This window comes from Sebastes fasciatus, chromosome 11, assembly GCF_043250625.1.
Source record: "Sebastes fasciatus isolate fSebFas1 chromosome 11, fSebFas1.pri, whole genome shotgun sequence".
In the NCBI taxonomy this organism is placed as follows: domain Eukaryota; kingdom Metazoa; phylum Chordata; class Actinopteri; order Perciformes; family Sebastidae; genus Sebastes; species Sebastes fasciatus.
The window spans coordinates 11539946-11560046 of NC_133805.1; the positions used below are offsets into that span (position 1 = coordinate 11539946).

General features: G+C 41.5%; 2 protein-coding genes across 6 annotated transcripts; one reads left to right on the plus strand and one right to left on the minus strand.

Moving 5' to 3' along the window:
- Positions 1 to 613: 613 nt before the first annotated feature.
- On the minus strand, positions 614 to 16621 carry gpbp1l1 (GC-rich promoter binding protein 1-like 1). Of its 3 annotated transcripts, none has more exons than XM_074650601.1 (12): positions 16559 to 16621; positions 11874 to 13222; positions 11263 to 11377; positions 8146 to 8275; positions 5171 to 5499; positions 4696 to 4771; positions 4411 to 4607; positions 4068 to 4211; positions 2504 to 2659; positions 2199 to 2323; positions 1987 to 2089; positions 614 to 1253 (listed from the first exon to the last, which is right to left on the minus strand). In XM_074650601.1, the coding sequence occupies exons 3-12, from the start codon at positions 11320 to 11322 to the stop codon at positions 1083 to 1085; spliced, it is 1491 nt and encodes a 496-aa protein (XP_074506702.1). In that variant the 5' UTR covers positions 11323 to 11377; positions 11874 to 13222; positions 16559 to 16621; the 3' UTR covers positions 614 to 1082. The 3 variants fall into 3 exon arrangements, with proteins under 3 accessions (XP_074506702.1, XP_074506701.1, XP_074506703.1); XM_074650600.1 differs by lacking the exon at positions 16559 to 16621 and adding an exon at positions 16308 to 16449; XM_074650602.1 differs by lacking the exon at positions 16559 to 16621 and adding an exon at positions 13840 to 13965.
- LOC141776802 (transmembrane protein 69-like) lies at positions 16520 to 20077 on the plus strand. Of its 3 annotated transcripts, none has more exons than XM_074650610.1 (3): positions 16520 to 16647; positions 18342 to 18387; positions 18699 to 20077. In XM_074650610.1, exons 2-3 carry the CDS (start codon positions 18349 to 18351, stop codon positions 19410 to 19412), a joined length of 753 nt encoding a protein of 250 aa, XP_074506711.1. In that variant the 5' UTR covers positions 16520 to 16647; positions 18342 to 18348; the 3' UTR covers positions 19413 to 20077. The 3 variants fall into 3 exon arrangements, with proteins under 3 accessions (XP_074506711.1, XP_074506709.1, XP_074506710.1); XM_074650608.1 differs by lacking the exon at positions 16520 to 16647 and adding an exon at positions 17960 to 18159; XM_074650609.1 differs by lacking the exon at positions 16520 to 16647 and adding an exon at positions 17960 to 18148.
- Positions 20078 to 20101: the final 24 nt, after the last annotated feature.

Sequence of the window (20101 nt, forward strand, 5' to 3'; positions counted from 1 at the left end):
TCTCCATGAATCACTGCTGATCCTTGTGTTGGCTTTTCCTGCCTCAGCCTCCAGACCGCAGCCGGAGGGAACAGGGGAGACACCGGAGTTTTGGTCGGAGACGATAACGTTTCTCGCTGCGGAGCCCCGTCACTTCACAAGACACGGGAAACCTCTGTTGGTCTGGAGGAGCTGCAGCAGTTATTTCTGCACAAACCTCCACTGTACATTCACTAGATATTCTCAGAGCTACTAACTCTTCTGCAGTGTGGAGTGTGCGCGCATGCACGTAAGAGTGGAGCGAAAGAGCGAGAACGAGCGCGGTGCATGAGTGAAGGCAGGCAGAGTACAGCAGAGACTCCGGCCCTGGAGACCAAAGCTACGGTCTCCCCCGCGTCCTCCGACCGCGGCCAACGCTGTTTTGCAAGAAGACTTCACTAGATAGAACTTTGCGGTTTTGGTGCTTCCGTGTAGTTTGTGTTGGAGTCTGAGTCTGAACAGCGTCGCCACACGCGAGCACGCATGGGACACCGACCCGGATTGATTTTTACGTTTAAGAAGTTACAAACAGTCCCTTTAAAACCGATCTACACAAAGTGAACTCCATGTGGACTCAAACACCACAGTAGCCAGATTCATATTGAAACATATCAGCTTGTCAGGAACCAATTTTTATTAATATCATTAATAATGTGTCATCAGCATCATCAATGAAATGAGTTAGTCTGTTTAAAGCAGAATCAAGTGTGCATTCATTGCCCTTCTTTTCTTGATGAACACGTCAGTTCCACAAAGCGAGGAAGAAAAAGGAAGAAGGGTAGGGTGGGCGAGGAGTGGGGGTGGGGGGTCAAAGAGGGCAGGGACTGCAGTGAAGGAGGAAACGCAGGGAAAACGACGTCTGGCGGAGCAGGAATCTCCCCCTTCACTGGGATATGATTGGTTTTTCCCTTGTGCAAGAATGACAACAAAAAAAAAAAAATCAAAACAAAAAGAAATTCAAAATGGTGCTCTAAAAACAAAGATGAGAGAGGAAGAGGGGGATTGCTTGCTGGGATGTTGTGTTGGCTGTTTGTGTTTTTGTTTTTTTGTTCCGTAAAGCCACGTTAGGATTTGATGCAGTCGTCGTCGTCAGAGGTCTGGCTGCTGCTACTGGTTTCGGACTCGGAGCCCTCCTCGACGTTCGCCTCCGCCACACTCCTCCAGGGGGTGAAGTGGAGGGTGACACCCCGCGCCCTCGGGAGAGCCCCGTTCCTCTGCATGCCGTTCCTCTTCAGCTGCTCCAAGGACAGACGGACAATTAGTGGGTGAATTAGCGATGTCACAATAACAGTCAATACCAATACCGGTGATATTCCACGATTCTCGATACCACGGTAAAAAACAAAAGTAAACAATAAATCCCATGTGCTTCAACATCCACTCCTTTATTACCGTTTGCATTGTTCTTGTGTTAGGAAGTTAAACAGGTCATAATTCCCTGTCTATTATCTATTTCATATCGCTGTGAAAACATCTCCTTCAAAACAAGTTTCTCACCAAAAACTACATTTTTACAAGATTACATTTGAACACATCATGATAACGTTAGAATTTACATTCGCCCAATACTCATTTTTACACATCGTATTGATGTAAATTAATGGCACCCTCCTGTGTTGAAATCAGCAGGACGAGAGCTGGTTAACGTTAGCAGTTAGCAGCCGGTGGGCAGCACAGTCCTGCACGGAGCTAACAGCTAACGTTTACCAGCTCTCCTCCTGACCATTTCAACACAGATTTGTTGTTCGCAATGTAGCATTATTATCAGGGAGACAACAGTTTACGTCTCCTGAACGGACGTGGCGATAGTGAGTTTGCTGCAAACACATTTTCTATCGAGCCCTGGCGGTACCTACGGTACTACCGTCTCGTTTTCAACATTTTGGCATCTACTTGGTACCAAAGCGACATCCCTAGTGTGTCCCTGATATATCAAAGAGTAACTACGGCGTTTCTCTGAGTGCTCACCTGTTCAGTTTTAGTCTGGAACTCTCTGAGCTCGTCCTCCGTCAGAGGCAGGAAGTTGTCATCATTTTCTGGGTACTCCTGCCAGCCCATGGCCTTCAGCAACCTACAAAACAGATCACAATGTTCTGCTTAGTAGATTGTTGTGTAAGAGAAAGAGAGAGAGCGTGTGTGTGTGTGTGCGAGTGATGAGAAGGCTGTTAGCGGTATCCTACCTGTGCTCTGCCTCCAGGGAGCTGGACAGGTGTTCGGTGTCTGAGTCACTGAGGGAGTAGGACAGACCGTTCTCGTGGCAGACTTCCTCGCTGTAGGGTTTGGGCTCTGGGGTGCTGCTTTCACCCTGAGAAAATACACACAGCAAGACAACACACTTAAAGAAAAATTGCTTTTTTGCAATATTTACCACTTAAAACCTTCAGAGTTTCATGTACCAACTGTCCTTTATGTGCTGTGCTGTGCTGTGCTGTGCTGTGCTGTGCTGTGCGATGCTTTATGGACATTAAGCCAAACTGCTGCCTACCTCTCCTGATGTTCCTGGGCTGCTGCTCGTCGTCAGCTCTCCAGTGCCCTCGTCCTTCAGCGCTCGCAGGAACTCGCTCTTACGGTCCGGACCACGCCGCATCAGCTTCAGCCTCGACGGGGCGATGTCTATGGGAGGAGTCGTGCTGGAAGGGTGCTGAGAGACGGACCGGGACGGGAGAAAAGTACGTTAATATTATTCTTGTTTTTTAAAACTGAGACACCATGTTATGAGCCACGAAATCCATTTGGCCAATAACATTTTTAGATTAGGAAGCAGAGCAAAATGTATGCAGTAATAAAAAGAAAATTGGACCAAATTGTAGCATTTGCAGCGGCCATGCATGAATTAACTTACTTTATGGTGTGTTTTTGAACATTACAGTTTCAGACCATAGCAGTGTTAATTTTGGCAGCTATTTTAGATTTTCGACAAAAATGCTTATATTTAGTCACATGTTAGTCATTTTTTATCCTTCCTAGTTTTAGTCTACGACAATTCAAAACTTTTTAGTCCAGTTTTAGTCGCCGAAAAGTCATTACATTTTAGTAAACTTTTAGTCAAAACGTTTTCTCTTAATTTGTCAGCTATTTTCTAATTTAGTCCAAGTTCTGTGTCAAATATCCTTTTTTAGTCATCACATTTTATTGCACATTTATGTCATTTTAGTCAAACTTTTTCTTATCATTATGTGATGAAACACACAGGTTGAAAGATTAAGAATGCAGCTTTGCGGTGACTCCTGACTTTGCTCATTATGTGCGGTTCAGTTGAACCCACCGGCTCGTTATATGAGCCAATCTGCACCACCCAACATGCGAAATATGCGTTAATCAACCACCCGAACCCGGACTGCAAACCGCCAGCTTTATCCATTATAGTACAAACACAGTTGTCAGGAGTGATGTCTAACACAAGAAGGACAGAGACGGACTGAGAGCCGCCGCCACAGGGCCGTGTGTGTGTGTGTGTGTGTGTGTGTGTGTGTGTGTGTGTGTGTGTGTGTGTGTGTGTGTGTGTGTGTGTGTGTGTGTGTGTGTGTGTTTGAGACAGAGAGAGAGTGACAGTGAGGGGAGGAAGCTGACAAAAATAAAGATTTCAGTCTCGTCTTCTTTCGTCAACGATATTGCATGTTTGATATCGTCACCTTTAGAGTTAAATGATGCCGTCTCATTGTCATCTCGAGCATATTTCATCTTAGTTTTGTTAACGAAATTAACACCGGACCAGAGATAAAAACGTTTTACTGCACTGGACAGCACGTATACTGCTGCAAAGGAAAACTTCATGTGCACGTGTGAGTAAGCATCTCCGTCGCAAACCCCACTAACACATAATTACTATGTTCAGATAAAACCTGTGATTTACTCTCACAGTCACGCATGCAGCCGTAAGGGAGTCCAACACAGACCGACTGCTACACTGGAACTTGAAGCGTTTGCTTGCTGCGCAGTTTTACATGTTGGTAGGAAGTCTGAGTGAACTGCTGCATCATGTTGGGGTTGGAAAAAACCCTAAAATGTCTGTTGTAATTATATTTGTCTTCTTTTCCTACTGCCCTTACCTCTTTCGGGGTGTTGTGCTGTGGTGCACTGACTGGGATGCTGGGTTTGGCTGCAGAGACGGGGCTGGTGAAGACTGAATCTCGGCCCGGCATGTGAAGGCCAGACTTAGTGATCTCTCTACCACCGGATTTCCACTGGGTGCTCTGGAAAAAAGAGGACATAAAATGAGTCTCTGTCACAAACAGAGAGACAGCATAGCATCTACACAACTGGCATTGACATACCGTATGCAAAGCTTGTTATCGGTTTAATAAAACATGCTTTATTTGCTTTTCTTGCATGCCCGTTTAAAGAAATCAAGCAAGTTGTTGAAATAAATGGACACATCGCAGCAGGTCCTACCTTGGTGGGGGCCACAGCAGGCTTTGGGACCAGGTTCTTGTAGATGCTGGAGCCTGCGATGGGAACTTTGCTGCCGTTGGTGGGCAAGATGCCAGCAGTGGCGAACCCCGCAGAGAAGGCGGTGCTGGCGTCCTCCTTGGAAACCTTCTTGATAACCAGCATTTTGGACACCATCTGTTTGCCACTAGGGGGGTTTTCTGGAACATAATCGGTGATGAAATGTTACAGAGTTTATTCTCTCGTTTATTCGAGAATTTAAATCCATTCTGGACCGGGAGCTCTTACCCCACACTCCAGCGTGGGGGGCCACTGCTCGCATCTGAGTCCCAGGCTTTCCAGTTGTTTCAGGGTTGAGGGAAGGCTAAAATGACAAACGCCTGCATTAAATACCTCAACATTCACATGTTGTATTTTCAAGTTACATCCAAGAATGTGAGCATGTTGTTGCTGACAGGATTAAACCTGATGGATCAGTGGAGGGAAACTCTTGTGATGCATAATACTACATTTTGTATCACAAGGTAAATGTGGGGAGAAAATAGAAAGGGAAAGTGTTTCTGACAATAGTTTGATTCTCTAAAGTCAGGCGCAGTGTGAACAATAACCACAGTTTTCCTAAAAATATAGTCTATATTCAGAGCTGACCCTCTTTATTAAAAGATCCAAAGTATCTTATCTTTCAACAGCGCTTCGTCATTGAAGAACTGTGTTAAGGTCAGTGGCGTGTTCAGGAAAAAAACAGTGAAAGTCATCTACTCACAAAGTCCTCTTCCACGAACTTCAGCTTGTCGTCCTTGCCGTCTTTGCGTTCCTCGTTGGGGAACTTGTCCTGGTACGAGGTGCCCTTGCGGGGATGAAAGTTGCCGTTGCGCTGCCGGTGCCCCACCTGCCTGTCCCTGTCGACTCCTACCCGTTTTGGGTGGCGTCCCTGGTGGTGGTGGCCGTCCTGGGCACCCCGCGGCGCTCCATGCCAGCTGGGTGTTTCCTTCCAACAGGAGCCCCCCGCCAGCCCGCCATGCCCTCCTTTGGCCACCCCCGAGTCCACCGAGTCATGCCTCAGAAGCAGAGAGGGCTGCTGCCATCCGTCACCTCCAGAGAGAGAACAAAATATACAGCGTGTAAGAATGATGTCATTGTGCTTCAGTAAGTGCTGAATACCAGCAGTGATATGTGGGTTTCTGAAACAGGGAGCCATGACATCAAAGCAAATCAATAATTCTGTTATTACATAGTTTAGTGAATGGCTGTTTTTGTCACGTTGGCATTAGTAAAAGTGGTAGCATTTCATTTCATCTGCATCCCTGGCTGGCTGGTTGGGCATCTAGCATGATGCTCGCTGAGACTCTATTTCCAACGTGGAAAACACAAAGTGAAAAAAAAGATTCATTGTAAAAGGTACATTTTTTTTTGATTGAGACTCTAAATCCACTCACAGGATAACTTATACTGTACATAAGTCGCTGAAAACAGGCAGAAAAATGTGGGATTTTATGTAAAAGGGGGGTCAGACTGCTGCACATTTGGCAAGCTGAGCATTAAGCTACTGCAGTAATACAGAAGACAGAGAGGAAGCATAACCAGGTTTAATGTTGAATGCCAGCAAAACGACAACATCCCTAACAGCCTGGACCTACAGTAGGATCCTCTGTGAAAGACCAAAAGCACCTATAGGATACACAAACAACTACTGAGTGAACACACTACACAGTCAACTTCCTACAATGACAATACACCAGCAGTTAGTGTCCAAACTACTAGAAGAGACATTTCAGATATTTTTCCCCCGACATGTCTGACTGGCACCGCACACCAAAAGCAAGTAGAAACACATCAAACTGCCTCTGTGAGGGACAACGGTGAAACACCCCCTTGGGACTGTAGGATAAATGGGTCAAGAACCAGTCAAACAGGAAGCGTAGCTGACACAGATTACTGCTCGGTGGATCTTCAGCATCGTTTTCACAAAGGAGAAGACGAGCAACAATGAGCTGGGATCTTTAAACTGCCACCACATTACAGAAATTCATGCCCACACATCAGCAGAGCAACACCGTCTACGTGTAGCATACAGAAACCAAATAATGTACTTAATCTAGAGAGAAAGGACAGGTGGTTTGAATGAGTGTGTGTACAGGAGGTGATGTATGTCATGGAAAAAGAAGCCTCAAAAAGGAGATAGGACTCCAACGCCACCTGTCTGCTGCTTCACCGCTGCTACAACATCACGGTCTTCTGAGCAGGTGGCCTCAATTATGTCCTTATCCACTACAGGGACCTCAATTATATCCTCTTTCTGTAGAGGGTTGCTGCTTACCATTATCTTCAACTTCACACAATGAAAGTCCAGCAGAACTTGGCATGACTGATTTAATGTCTGAAACATACCCAGCATTATAAAGCTCAATAAAAGGGTCCTATTAGTAGATAACAATCTCCAAATTCTACCTGTTCATTCTTCACTCAACCACTTCTGTCAACATGTTAACCACGAACCAGGAACAGCTTTGAGTGTTCAACTTATCTGTCTTTAAAATCAACCACCTCAGGAGGCAGATGCTGAAAAGGTGTAAATGCATCCGTCTCTTCAAGAAGACGTATATGTAATCTTTACTCCTCCCATAGTGTAACTACGTCAGTAAGCAGTCTGTGGAAATATCCACTCATTGTCTGATGTTCTTAACACATCCACGCTCTGTCTCATCTATCTCTGTAATAACACCAGCTAAAGTTACACTGAAATTAGCCATTGTTCGCTGGTTCATTAACGCGACAAGAAAAGAAACAGGTATTTCAACGCACAGGATGGAAAACAAGGCGCACTGAGCTGCTGTAAAGTTTCTGATCCCTCATCAGTTCAATCGCTGAAAGACCTGTGTGGGTGAGGGAGCGGAGATATACTTGCTTTTTAACCACGCGTTTGTGGAGGATTCAACCAGAGAACTCAGACCATATAGAACTTCTGGATTTGCATAATGTAAACAATAAACATGGTGTCATTCAAGGAGGTTACTGTATTGTTAATTCTGAAATCATTTCAGAGAACATGGCAGCGGCGCCGTTGTAGATGGTATGTAAGGCCCCTAAATCAAGCACCACATGTCACATCACCTCACTGCCCCTTCTGCTCATGGACGTATCACATCTTGCGGAAGCGTAAAGACAGGCTGACAGGCTCAGATTGTTATTATAAGTGTCTGACATTATGGAAAGGACCCTACAGGCTGGCGGCGGCAGCGTACTCCCTCAATACCGGACCAGTTTAAAACAATGTTGTCCCCAACAGTCACTTAGACACAAAAACACGGGGAAATAGCATCCAGGTTTAAAAATACAGAAGTTATCCTTTAATCAAAAGATGAATTTAAAGCCCCTACACACCCACACAGGTGTTTCCACTAATGTTGTGTCTGATTAGACCTCTTCTCAGGACTGTGTTGATGTGTAAAAGCTGCACTTTATTGACATCGCCCTCATTCCTCTGTTGGTCTTGTTGCAGGACAACATGCACTGTTTTTATTCTTATTAGTTCATATGGTTTGGTGACATCACACAATTCCCAACAAAGCCTTTTATATATATATTTTTAGCGATGATTTTGTTACACTACACCAGCTCTACCAGTGTTAGAAGATTCAGTTACTAAACTCATTATTTTTGCTCATATTCTCACAGTTGCTGTAACAACAAGAACAGGGTTAACAAACAATAAGAGAGTTAAATGTTCTGAGCCGTTACCTGCTGGAGCGCGCAGGGAGCCGTTGTTAAAGAAGCCATCAGACGAGTTGTGGCGGCGGCGACTCACAGCGGTTCTGCCGTCTCTGTGGTGGTGGGGCTCACCTTGTTTCTCAAGGTTGGCAGCAGGGGACTGGAGGAGGACAGAAAGGGGACAGGGTCAGTCAAAGTGGGACTCCACAGTGAACCACATGCCAGGGTAAACTGACGACACAGAAGAAACTACAGAAACAGCTGTTACCCTTAGACCAGTTTTCTGGACATTATTTTCTTTCTCTACGTTATCTTCGTCTTTGTGAAGAAACTTAGATTAGCAGAAATTCTCTCCATACTCAATGTTCCTCTCTTACTCCCTAAATACCTCCAAGTGAAACCGTCAATGTGGGGATCTATTCTTAGGGGACGAAAGTGAACAAAAACAGACATCACAGGAACCGAAAACAATCTTGGAACGCTTCATCGTGACAAATGCGCTGCTGTGGAAGAGATCCTAAAGTCGCTGCAGCACTGACACAGCTGTGCTTCATAATGTCGACTGCAAATGCTCAGTTCCATCTGAATCACGTCCATATTTGTCATCAGCTGAGGTTCAAAGATCAAATACGACTGTGTTCTTCAGCCTATCCCTGCAAGCGTCATCTCAAGGATTTTTTTTATAACATCCACCGACAATATCCAGGAATATGATGTGCACAAAGACGTAGGAGAATAAACTGCAGCCCCGACCCTGGCGAGTGCACGCAGACTAATCCCTGAAGACAAATGACATTGAGGTGAAGTCATGTGTCAGCAGGACACTGACTGTGCACTTGTTTCTCTGTCTCGACTCTCGATTTCGCAGACAGGCCACTTAGCTGGGCAACTTCCCGACTCACAGATTAACCATTCACAATCACAGATGGACAGTCAGATCGATAACACTTTTTTTATTTAAAAGGAAGGACTGAAACCAATCCAATCGTTCACCTAACATTCACCATTCTTCATTTGCAATTCCCCCCCCTGATTTTACTTTCAAGAGGCTATATTTTTAGATGACTATTTGTGTTTTCCTACAATATTCAACCTGAACTAAATGTGGCAGATCCAGCTTGGATTCCAGACCCCCTTAAATTGCAGCCACAACCCAAATTATGCCCAGCAATTAAAATAACTCTGGTGTTGCTTCTGTGAATTGCTGTTGGAGTCAATCCGAGCGTTTGTGGACGAGAATAAAGTTGGTGGGGAGTCAGACAGTCTGTGCTTACCTTAAGCTGTACCAGTTAGTCTAATCAGTGCTCATGATATTTGGTTAAATATCCTTATGAGAAAACACTAAAAACTCATCTTGGCTAGCTAACAAACGTAATCCAGCCAGCCTCCCTCGTCTGCTACCAAACATCTGCTGGATGGATAAGACAATAACCAGGTTGAGCAGTCTGCAAGAAATCTTCTTTAATTGGATCAAACATTTCTTTTGCGTTAATAAAACACAGCCTCCCCTTTGTTTCATTGGTTCGTGTCCATGTTATATCAGTGATAATGCTTCTCATACTTTGTGCTGTCTGCCTGTTATTTTCCTACATTAGGATACCTCACCATGCATTAGGTAATGGGAGATGTAATATTGATTGCAGGTTTTCTTGGTGGACTTACTTAACTTATTACAACTGTCAGACAGCCAACACAGCTTCAGTGTTAACTTTAAAATAAAGTGATGTTAGATAAATCGTATTTTCCCCGTCATTGCGATATGAACATGCGCGATAAACACATTGCATTTACTTTTTATTTAGGGATGGTTACAGAAACCCGGTATTAAACGGGCTCCGGGGTTAAAATCCATAATGTTAGTATTTATTATCACGCTGCATCCTCTTCCCTGCTCTGTGTCGGGGCTGCGGAGGAGTTCTCCACATACAAAGCTACACAAGCTAAAATAAAAGCTGTCTGTATATTGTCTAACTGTTAAATGTAGTTCACCACGTATCTTAACATTTCTGTGAACTCATCAGTTGGCTGAGATAAAGCAGCTCCTCCTCCCTCTACCAGCGATGACATTACCTGCAGGCAGTGAATTACATCAATCTTTTTAAGATTATTTATTATATTAACATTTTAGATTGTCTCCAGTGAGATATTATTGAGTATATATAGTGACTTTGCTGTTGTAAACATTACTATTGCTGCTCTAAAAACATTTACCCCAGTTATATTTCCGATATTCAATTCCAACCCTGTTCTGTATTAAAAGACAACCAGGCTGACATAAGTAAAGCTAATATGCACACTTCAATATTTGTTCATTTATCGCAAGTCATATCGTCATCGCAATATTGAACAATATCGCACATCGCAGATTTTCCTCATATCGTGCAGGCCTATGTGCCACTCACACATTATTAGTAGGGGAACAAAATCAAATCCTCTGCCAACAAAAGTAGTAAAAAAAAAAGTCTGAATGAATAACAGAATGGTAACAAGATTCAGTCGGAGTATCGGTATGATAGAAAGATAAATATCTGATGTGTCGGCAAAGCAGGTTGAGTATTTGTTGTCCATTTCGCTCAGCTACAGCCGTTAAGCAGTTCCAGAAAACTGCTTCACTTCACTGCAGCTTTTGGCGAGGCAGCATTTCAACATACCGTCGTCACATTAGGATAACCAGAAACCCTAGTCGCATATCATGATATAAATTTCATATAAATCCATCTCCACCCTTCCACAAATTTGATTTGTGAATCTTCATTGAATCACAGCAAATCCTTCACAATCTTTAGTTTATCTGCACGAGCCTGCAAGTTTGGCCTTTTAGAAAAAGCCGCTGCAGATTTAGTAGGATGCAAAAATCACAAAAACCCTCCATGAAATCCTCCAGCAGGACGTTGAGTTGATTATTAAAATGGTTTCTTTCCTTCCATCATCAGTCTTTTTCATGAAGGTGTCTAGGTGAGCCTCTGCTGAAACCATCTACTGACTGCACTGCCATCACACACGCTCAGGTGTACAGACACACAGTCACATCAGGTGTTAGAGCAGTGACACTGACAGTTATAATTTCAAGCTCTGTCTATTTCAATTACCATTTTATTCCTGTGATCAACTGGCACACACTCTAATGCATATAGTATACACACACACCTTGGCAGGCTGGGGCGTGGAGAAGTTAAGCCAGGCAGGGACAAAGTCATGCTGCGCCATTTAGGTCCAGTGTTTCCGGTCAGTGGATCGAGGCATCAAACCTCATGGCCAGGATCTAACGACAGAAAAGGGACAAGAGGAAATGACATGTTTTAAAAATTCAGATTCAGTTAATTCAAGCCCAGAGACACAAATCAAATTCTCTTTCACACCCATCCATCTAGGACTTTGTCTACTAGCAGTTCTTTAGAAATTCACTGTGTATTAAAGGTCTCCCCGAAGAGCCAAAAAAGAGTCCTATTCTTAGCAGAAAACAACAAAGCTCGACTTGCTGCAGCTGTGCCTGTGAAGCTGATAACTACTTGACAGCCAGGATGGAAAATATCTTGTGCAGCATAATACAAGTATTATTTTACAACGTGTGTATGTGATAAAAATGTACATAGTTTATCATGCTTAACTTTCTCATTTTCCTTTAAAACCATTGTGTGTACAAGATGGAAAATTAACACTTGCCACCTACAAAATGTTGACAAATGGCTACAGCAATTCATTTCATGGCTGTTGAGTACATGCATGTGTGTTTCAGTCAGGTGAAACTTCATCATTACCCCAGAGTCTGTGGCTCTGAAGTCCTCTGCCTCCTCTCGCGGTCCGGCTGGGCTCGGTTCCTCAGGCCTGTTGGCGCTGATCACAGAGTGACAGACAGGGAGCAGCACACCGACGACCCCCTCTCCACCTCCTCCAGGACAGTACAGCCCCTTTCCCCAGAGGCAGATCCCTTCGTCCAGGGTGAAACACTGGGAGATGGGTCAAAAGGTCGCAGGAATGATCTGGAATGGCGATCCAGAGAACTGGCCAAGCAGGAAGTAGGTTTCTTAAAGCAGAAGCACGGAGGTCTATGAAGGACCTATTCTCCTTCTCGAACCAGATTCCCAAACAGCTCCTGTGGAGGTCACGTCTCTGATGAATTGAGGGCTACTGTTTCCAGTCCAGGTAAAGTTTTTCCCCAGGCAGATTGAATCCTTCACCAATTCATTTGATCTTATTGTCAGGAGTAACACTCAAAACCTTGGATTGGACTTAAAGCTGAATGGCAAAATGAATTGATTTGACAGGTGATGTATCCCAACGGAGAGGAAGATCCAGGTTTTCTTATTATCAACACAAGGAAGCAATCTGTGAAAGTTGTTCGCCCAAGAAAAATGGACAGCAGTTTGTGTAGCAGTTCCACTTTGACACCAGATGAGGAGAAACAGACAAGTGTTGTCCTAACACACTGCGTGCCAGTATGCTTTGACGTCGACTCACCTTTTACCGAATCATTTTAAGATCTACCAAAGCACACGCAGAAAAGAAAAATTAGTTCAGAGACAGTCTTTCACTGGCAACGGGGGTCACTGACAACCACTGCTCACCTCATTAAACTGATGAAAAAGACTGTCCGAGTTTGAAGAAAAATAATGCTCAAAAGGTTCAAAGTCACATGACAATGAAGGAAGTAAAACCCTATGTTACATTGCCGTCATTTTAAGTTTTGGTTAGTGAAATAGAGATGCTGCTGGATGCATTATAATGCCGTTTTTATCTTTATATGTTTTAATATCACATTTGTAAGATGCCCATTTAATTATGTGCGGTATTCTGGTTGAAGCAGATGTAGTGTAGAGCTCTGATTTCATAGATATGCGAGATCAGAAGCTAAACAAAACTCTTTCCACGAGTCAAAAGGTCTTCATGTCATATGATGCGCAGGAATCCTTCGACAACAATCAAACTCGTCCAAAAAAGAAAAAATCCTCCAGAAAGCTCAATCGATCTTTTTCTCAGTTGAAAAACAGCATGCGTCCAAAATTTGTCCGGTGGGTCTTTCCTTCCCTTCTTTAATGAAGTTTCAGCGGTGCAGTTTTCTGTTTTCTTGCAGAAGGTTCACTGGTATCTCCACAGGAACACGTTGGACCTGCATTAAACAAAAACAGGCTTGAATCAGAAAAAGCTCCAGGTAAAAAGAAATTCACAAATACTTGCAGTTACAGTTCATACAGTACACCTAGCTTAACAAATACAAAAATCATACCTTTATGAAAATTAGAATATTGTTTTTTGTTGAGACGTTTTTTTAGAAAGGTGTTGATTCGGCCGTATGCTTATTTTGGAGGCTGCGTTAGTGGTGCTGTTGAATCAGAATTTATCAAAATATTAGATACTACAGCTTCCAAAATAACCCATTAAGTTGAATCAACACCTCTCTGTAACATACTTATTGCAGGGCTGCTGTATTAGACTTAGTTTGGCTTACAGAGAAATTAAGCTTAAACCAACATCTCCCTTTTTACTTCTATATACCTGTGTTACTGCAAATAGCTAAGGAGTATGTCAGACATTAAACCCCAAAAATAGCTACAAATTCAAGATACTGCTTTTGACACTTCAAATATATTTTGAGAGGCATGGGAGAAACGCCATGACTCCGTGATCTCAGAACCATTTCATGCTGAAAGCTGGCTCTTTTGTAAAAAAAAATTGTGTCGGCTTTGGTAAATGAAATATTTATAACAGTGTAAAAATAACTCGTACACTTTCTTCCTCGGTACTTCTCCAACCAGACTGCTGCGCATCTAAACAGGCCTGGCAGTGAGTGAGTGCACGCTGCTGGATGAAACTGAGGTTTACGATTTCAACAGCGATTCTTCTTCTGTGGTTACACCTTATTCAATCATGCGATATAATCAGGGTCTGAAATTAAGTTTGTCCCTCACCTGCCACTGTGGCAGGTCACTGAACATTTCTACCGGCCACTCAATTTATTTGTCTGCCACTTCTGAAATCTACGTAGAACGTTTTAGACTTGTAAACACCGAGTCAGTGGTACTAGACACTAGAGATATGGAATATATTATGTAACCTTAATCTAATCCGTGACTACTTTTAACTCAGGAATTGCCTTTTAAAAATAATATTTCTTAATATAAGGAAGTCCTGTCTGCCATGGTGGTAGATAGGGTGACGCGATATAGATATATATATCTATATATATCTACATATAGATATATATATCTATATATAGATCTATCTATCTATCTATTGACAATAACTTTGATAATATTGTATAAATAAGTCAACGCATCTTAAATCATTTTATATATACAGTTATGGTTACAAATTCTCTCTACCTCCCTACACTTACTGTAATTAATTTGCCAAAAAATAGACAAAACGCACAATAAACAAGAAGAATTTGACTGGTAGCTTCTTTTTTTCAAATTTTCTATAGATATCTGAATAATACCATTATCATGAATTATATTGGCCACAATAACTGTGTTGTGAAAATCTGATATTGTGACATCCCAACCTGAAATTCTTACCTGCCACACAGCCAACATTTACCCTGTTATTTGGCAGGTGTCAGGTGCTAATTTCATTCCCTGGATATAATACATCTTAAACAAAACAACACCTAAAACAAAATGATGCAATAATTATATGATGCTGTGCAATAATTATATAATTATCCAACGGACACTTTGAGCAATAATCTGTCAAAACTGTAATCTGTCAAAACTGTCATCTCATCAATATACATATTGTATTATCTTTTATATATTTATATAATGACAATAAAGGGCTTGAATCTTGAATCCCTGCGTGCACAAACTCAGAGGAGCTACCGTGGTGGGCTCGTTAACGTTATTCCCACTGAACTATTACATTTATTATTATTATTATAATTATATTGGCCACAATAATTGTGTTGTGAAATCTTGATATTGTGACATCCTGAGTGGCAGGTGACCCGAAATTCTTACCTGCCACCAGCCAACATTTACCCTGTTATTTGGCAGGTGTCAGGTGCTAATTTCATTCCCTGGATATAATACAGCTTATTATACAACACCTAAACAAAACGAATCCATGTGTGCACAAACTCAGAGGAGCAACCTCGTTAACTATATTACATAACAACATCAATGAGTCTGCCACAGACACGAGCTACAATGTGCAGGGCAGACATTTAACTTCAGTATGAAACAATCCTCAGATGAATGACTGCAACACCGTGTTTACCCACATTACAATACACCATGCAAAACCTCCACATGTCCACAAACACTGCAGCAGACAGTTAACGTTTACATGCACGTTTTACCAAACTAACTAACAGTTAGCAGAGTATCCAAATGATCTAAATAAACTACCACACAACAGCTAAACAGACGTCCAGTCGGTGTCAGGTGCTAATTTCATTCCCTGGATATAATATATAATACAGCTTAAACACAAAAACTCAAGAGCTACCTCGTTAACGTTATTCCCACTGAACTATATTACATAACAGCTCAACAATGTGCAGTGCAGACATTTAACTTCACTGTTAACTTCACCTCAGATGAATGCCTGCAACACAGTGTTTACTCCACATTATAATACACTATGCAAAACCAGCACATGTCCACAAACACTGCAGCAGCAGACCAACACAACACACACTTAACATGCACCAAGCTAATGAATCCCTGTGTGCACAAACTCAAGAGGAGCTCGTTAACGTTACTCCCACTGAACTATTACATAACAACTCAACATCAAGGAGTCTGGGCTACAATGTGCAGCTACAATCCTCAGATGCATGTTTACCCACATCATAATACACCATGCAAAACCAGCACATGTCCACAAACACTGCTGACAGTTAACGTTTACATGCACGTTTCACCAAGCTAACTAACAGTTAGCAGAGTATGCAAACACTCTAGATAAACTACGACACAACAGCAAAACAGTCCACGTTAATCAGTAACAAATAATCAGATATGTCCATGCTAACTTAGCTAAACGGTTACCATTAGCTTAGCATGTTAGCTCATAGCTAGCGTTACCTAGCTACCAGTTTAGTAACCGTTAACGTAAACAACAGGCTGGTTGAGGTGAATCAACACAGTTAGCTGGCTTAGCAGAGTATACACGTGTTCAATAAGCTCCCAGTGGTTAGAGCAGAGCATTAAAGCAGCTGTCACGGACATAACAATGAGAGGTAAACAGACCTGCTGGCTCTCTGCTGGAACAACACAGGGGTTCAAAATGGCGACGTTAGCAGCACATTCATCAGCGTGCTAACTAGCTCAGCTAACTCTCTACCGTGTAACCTTCTCCTCAGCGACATACAGCCCCCGATGGAGAGTGGTTATAGGTATATGTAGAAGCTGGATGTGGTTAAAGAGATCGCGACTATACCACTTGTTTGACTCTAGTAGGCTATTGGTGTTTGTTTGGGTTTCGGAGGTGCTTAGCTTACCAGCACTCTGCAGCGCTGCCACTGAGGGGTTCGAACAGCCTCGGTGATGCTGCGTTCAAGAGCCCTCGGAGATTATGCAACTTGACGAGGTTCAAAACTGTTTTTAAAAGTCGATGTGTATGTATGTATGTATTGAGGGTTGTATTGCATTCGCATATTGTATATTATAAATAGTATATTACAAATAATAATTTGTGCATATAAGAAATGATAACAAATAGTCAATATGATTAAGATAAATATGTAAGGAATGAATTGGTATTGTGATTAAGTTATATTATAAGTATTGGTATTGTGATTAAGTTATATTATAAGCAATGAATTGGTATTGTGATTAAGTTAAATTATAAGTAATTAATTGGTATTGTGATTAAGTTATATTATAAGTATTGGTATTGTGATTAAGTTATATTATAAGTAATTAATTGGTATTGTGATTAAGTTAAATTATAAGTAATTAATTGGTATTGTGATTAAGTTAAATTATAAGTAATGAATTGGTACTGTGATTAAGTCATATTATAAGTAATGAATTGGTATTGTGATTAAGTTATGTTATAAGTAATGAATTGGTATTGTGATTAAGTTATGTTATAAGTAATGAATTGGTACTGTGATTAAGTCATATTATAAGTAATGAATTGGTATTGTGATTAAGTTATGTTATAAGTAATGAATTGGTATTGTGATTAAGTTATGTTATAAGTAATGAATTGGTATTCTGGATTGATAACAAATTTATATTTTGATAAGGATAATTATATCAGTAATTAATTTATATTTCTGTATGACACAGATTAGAGGTAATAATTATAGTTAGAATAATTATAAATAATAATAATTATAGTTAGACAAATTTAGGAAAATTGAATTAGTGAGTGGGAAAAAATTAAAAAAAACATAGAAACAGATACATGGACAACATGGGGAAAAACAATTACAAGACAGCAATTAAATGACCCTTTAAGCGACTTTTGAAACATTTGACAGATGAACAGTTTAGGTATTTTTTATATATTTATATTGCACTATCTCTCTTTTTTATTGTATTATCTTTTTTAGCACCTATGGGATTGTCACAATCTAATTTCGTTGTACTACACAATGACAATGAAGGAATCTTGAATCCATGTTCAGATTATTAATACAAAATATAATCAACGAATAAATGATGTATTATTATAGATTAAACTACCCAGCAGTAAATACAGTCATTAAAATGTGCTCCACCTTTACCAGCTGCAACATTAAAGTGATGAACACATTAATGCATCAATAAGTATAATCCAATAATATACATTATTCTGCATAAAATATATATCCAAGAACATGTTGTTGATAGCATATATATTTGGGATTTTTGGATCTTGAATACAACTTAATACCTCCCCCTCCACTCACAGCCCAGCCAGTCGATACCAGAACCAGTCTCATTCAGTTATTAGGAGACAGGCATTTAATCGAGCACCGATATAATGCCAGCCTGCAAACGACCTTTAGTTTAGCTACTTAACTTTAACTTTGCAACCACTAAACTCAATGCAGTTGTGTCTGCGGTGGGCAAACATTTGCATGACAAATAATTAAAGGGTAAGGTTTAGGTAAGTGTAACTTCTGTGTTGTTTTGGTTGTTACAGTCGGATAGCTCTGTATTGCATCAGGTTGACATGATGTGTGCTAACTGCTAATAGCAGCACTGGGGTGTTTATATCAGAGATAAACTGCAGAGTGCATGTTGCTATGGGGACTGATTTATTACTAATTAATAACTTGTCTTTTTCAGATTGAAAATGATTAGATTTGCATCTGGAAGACTCATCATTTCTGGGGTAAGAGAATTTATAATAATAATAATAATAATCATTTTATTTGTAGAGCACTGCAGTGCTTTCCAAGGAAATTCACATCACAGCAGAATACAATGAAACACAAACAATTAAATAAAAAACAATAGAATGGGAAAATAAAGAAACGAGCATATACATATTCATACAATTCCATATGCACATACATACACATCAGCACACAAGCATACCATTTGACTGTAGATCAATGCAGCTTGCTTACTAATAAACACTATATATGCCAGCATTATATATAACAATAAGACTATGCACTTTAATGATGATTATGTTCTCAGGTTCCAGTATGGAGATGTCTTCAGCAGATAACCAGAGCACCAAACTACACAACAAAAGCTCAGCTGCTGTTTCACTCTCAAGCCTCCTCAGTGTTAACGCCATCCAGATCCAGACTGACTCCCACCAACAGGCTGTTGAGCATCAGGCCCGTGAGTTGGCCCGCCTCACGTCTCTGCCACGGGGATTCACGAGGCACGTCAGAGAGAGGCGACAGCAAAGAGGGTTTCAGTTTGATGGCTCTCACACAGGCTCCCAAACCAGCTCTCTACCTCGGTGTCTCTGGGCTCATCCCTTTCCTGTCTGCCCCTCTGCTGATGGCTGCCACGCAGTCCTTCTACCCTGAACTTGCATTTGCTCAAATGGTCTACGGAGCCTGTATAGTCTCTTTCCTCGGAGGTGCCCGCTGGGGGTTTGCCCTCCCTGCCGGTAGTCCTGCTCAGCCTGACTGGATGAACTTGGGCAACAGTGTGGTGCCTTCACTTCTGGCCTGGATAGCGCTACTCTGCAGGGATAATATCGCAGAAGGAGCCCTGGTAGTTATCATGGGACTGGGTCTCTCTCTGCACTACGACCTGACCCTGCTGCCTGGCTACCCCTCCTGGTTCAAAGCCATGCGGACTCTCCTCACTCTGGTCGCCACCTTCTCGCTGGTGGCTACCCTGACAATTAAAAAATTCTGCACCGAGAAGAAGATCAAAGAGATTCAGAACTGATTTAAGGGGACAGTTTGTACTTTGAGCCACATGGACTCAATAAAAATATCAAATTAAGTGCAGATGTAGGCAGTCTGGTTTGTTCACACTTGTGTACACCAACGCACTACAGTAATTAAGTTACCTATATAATAGTTTTAATATCTTTTGGGACAAGTGTGACATGTAGAAATGTGGCATATCATTTACAAAAATGAATAAGAACAGTTGCAAAATGACCACAGAAATTACAAACTAGTTTAAATGTAGAACAAGGCAGACTTCGAAATGAATGAAACATGAATCATTTATCAGAAAACATTTGTAGAATCACATTCTTTGCTGTGAAAAGTACAGATGTAAAGTACCCTTGTTGAAATGTGTTTGAATGTGGCAATTTTACATGTGCAAATTTGAGACAATGGATAAACATTGGGGCTATTTGCATACATTTCCCTTCCATTGTTGTGTAACTCCAGACCGATGCAAGTCATTATAGTTCTATGTGATTTATGTTAAAAGTTCCCAAACATCCTCACTGATCCGTCTCTCCCTGGAGTATAGGATACAGAGACCTGAATATTGCATCAGTTATGTAAAGATGTTACATTTTCACACATCACAACCTTTACGGTAAAAATGTATCACAATTCATTTGATCTATTCAGTGTAAATCCAGGAGTGCTGAGTTATCTGGCACTAGGTAAGTG

Excerpts from the sequence above, each read along its gene's own strand:
- gpbp1l1 (XM_074650601.1), bottom strand. The coding sequence starts at position 11,322 with ATGGCGCAGCATGACTTTGTCCCTGCCTGGCTTAACTTCTCCACGCCC. Across the intron at positions 4,212-4,410 it reads CTGCTGTGGCCCCCACCAAG|AGCACCCAGTGGAAATCCGG; the intron begins GTAGGACCTGCT and ends TCTTTTTTCCAG. Across the intron at positions 2,090-2,198 it reads TCCCTGGAGGCAGAGCACAG|GTTGCTGAAGGCCATGGGCT; the intron begins GTAGGATACCGC and ends TCTGTTTTGTAG.
- LOC141776802 (XM_074650610.1), top strand. The coding sequence starts at position 18,349 with ATGATTAGATTTGCATCTGGAAGACTCATCATTTCTGGG. Across the intron at positions 18,388-18,698 it reads GAAGACTCATCATTTCTGGG|GTTCCAGTATGGAGATGTCT; the intron begins GTAAGAGAATTT and ends TTATGTTCTCAG.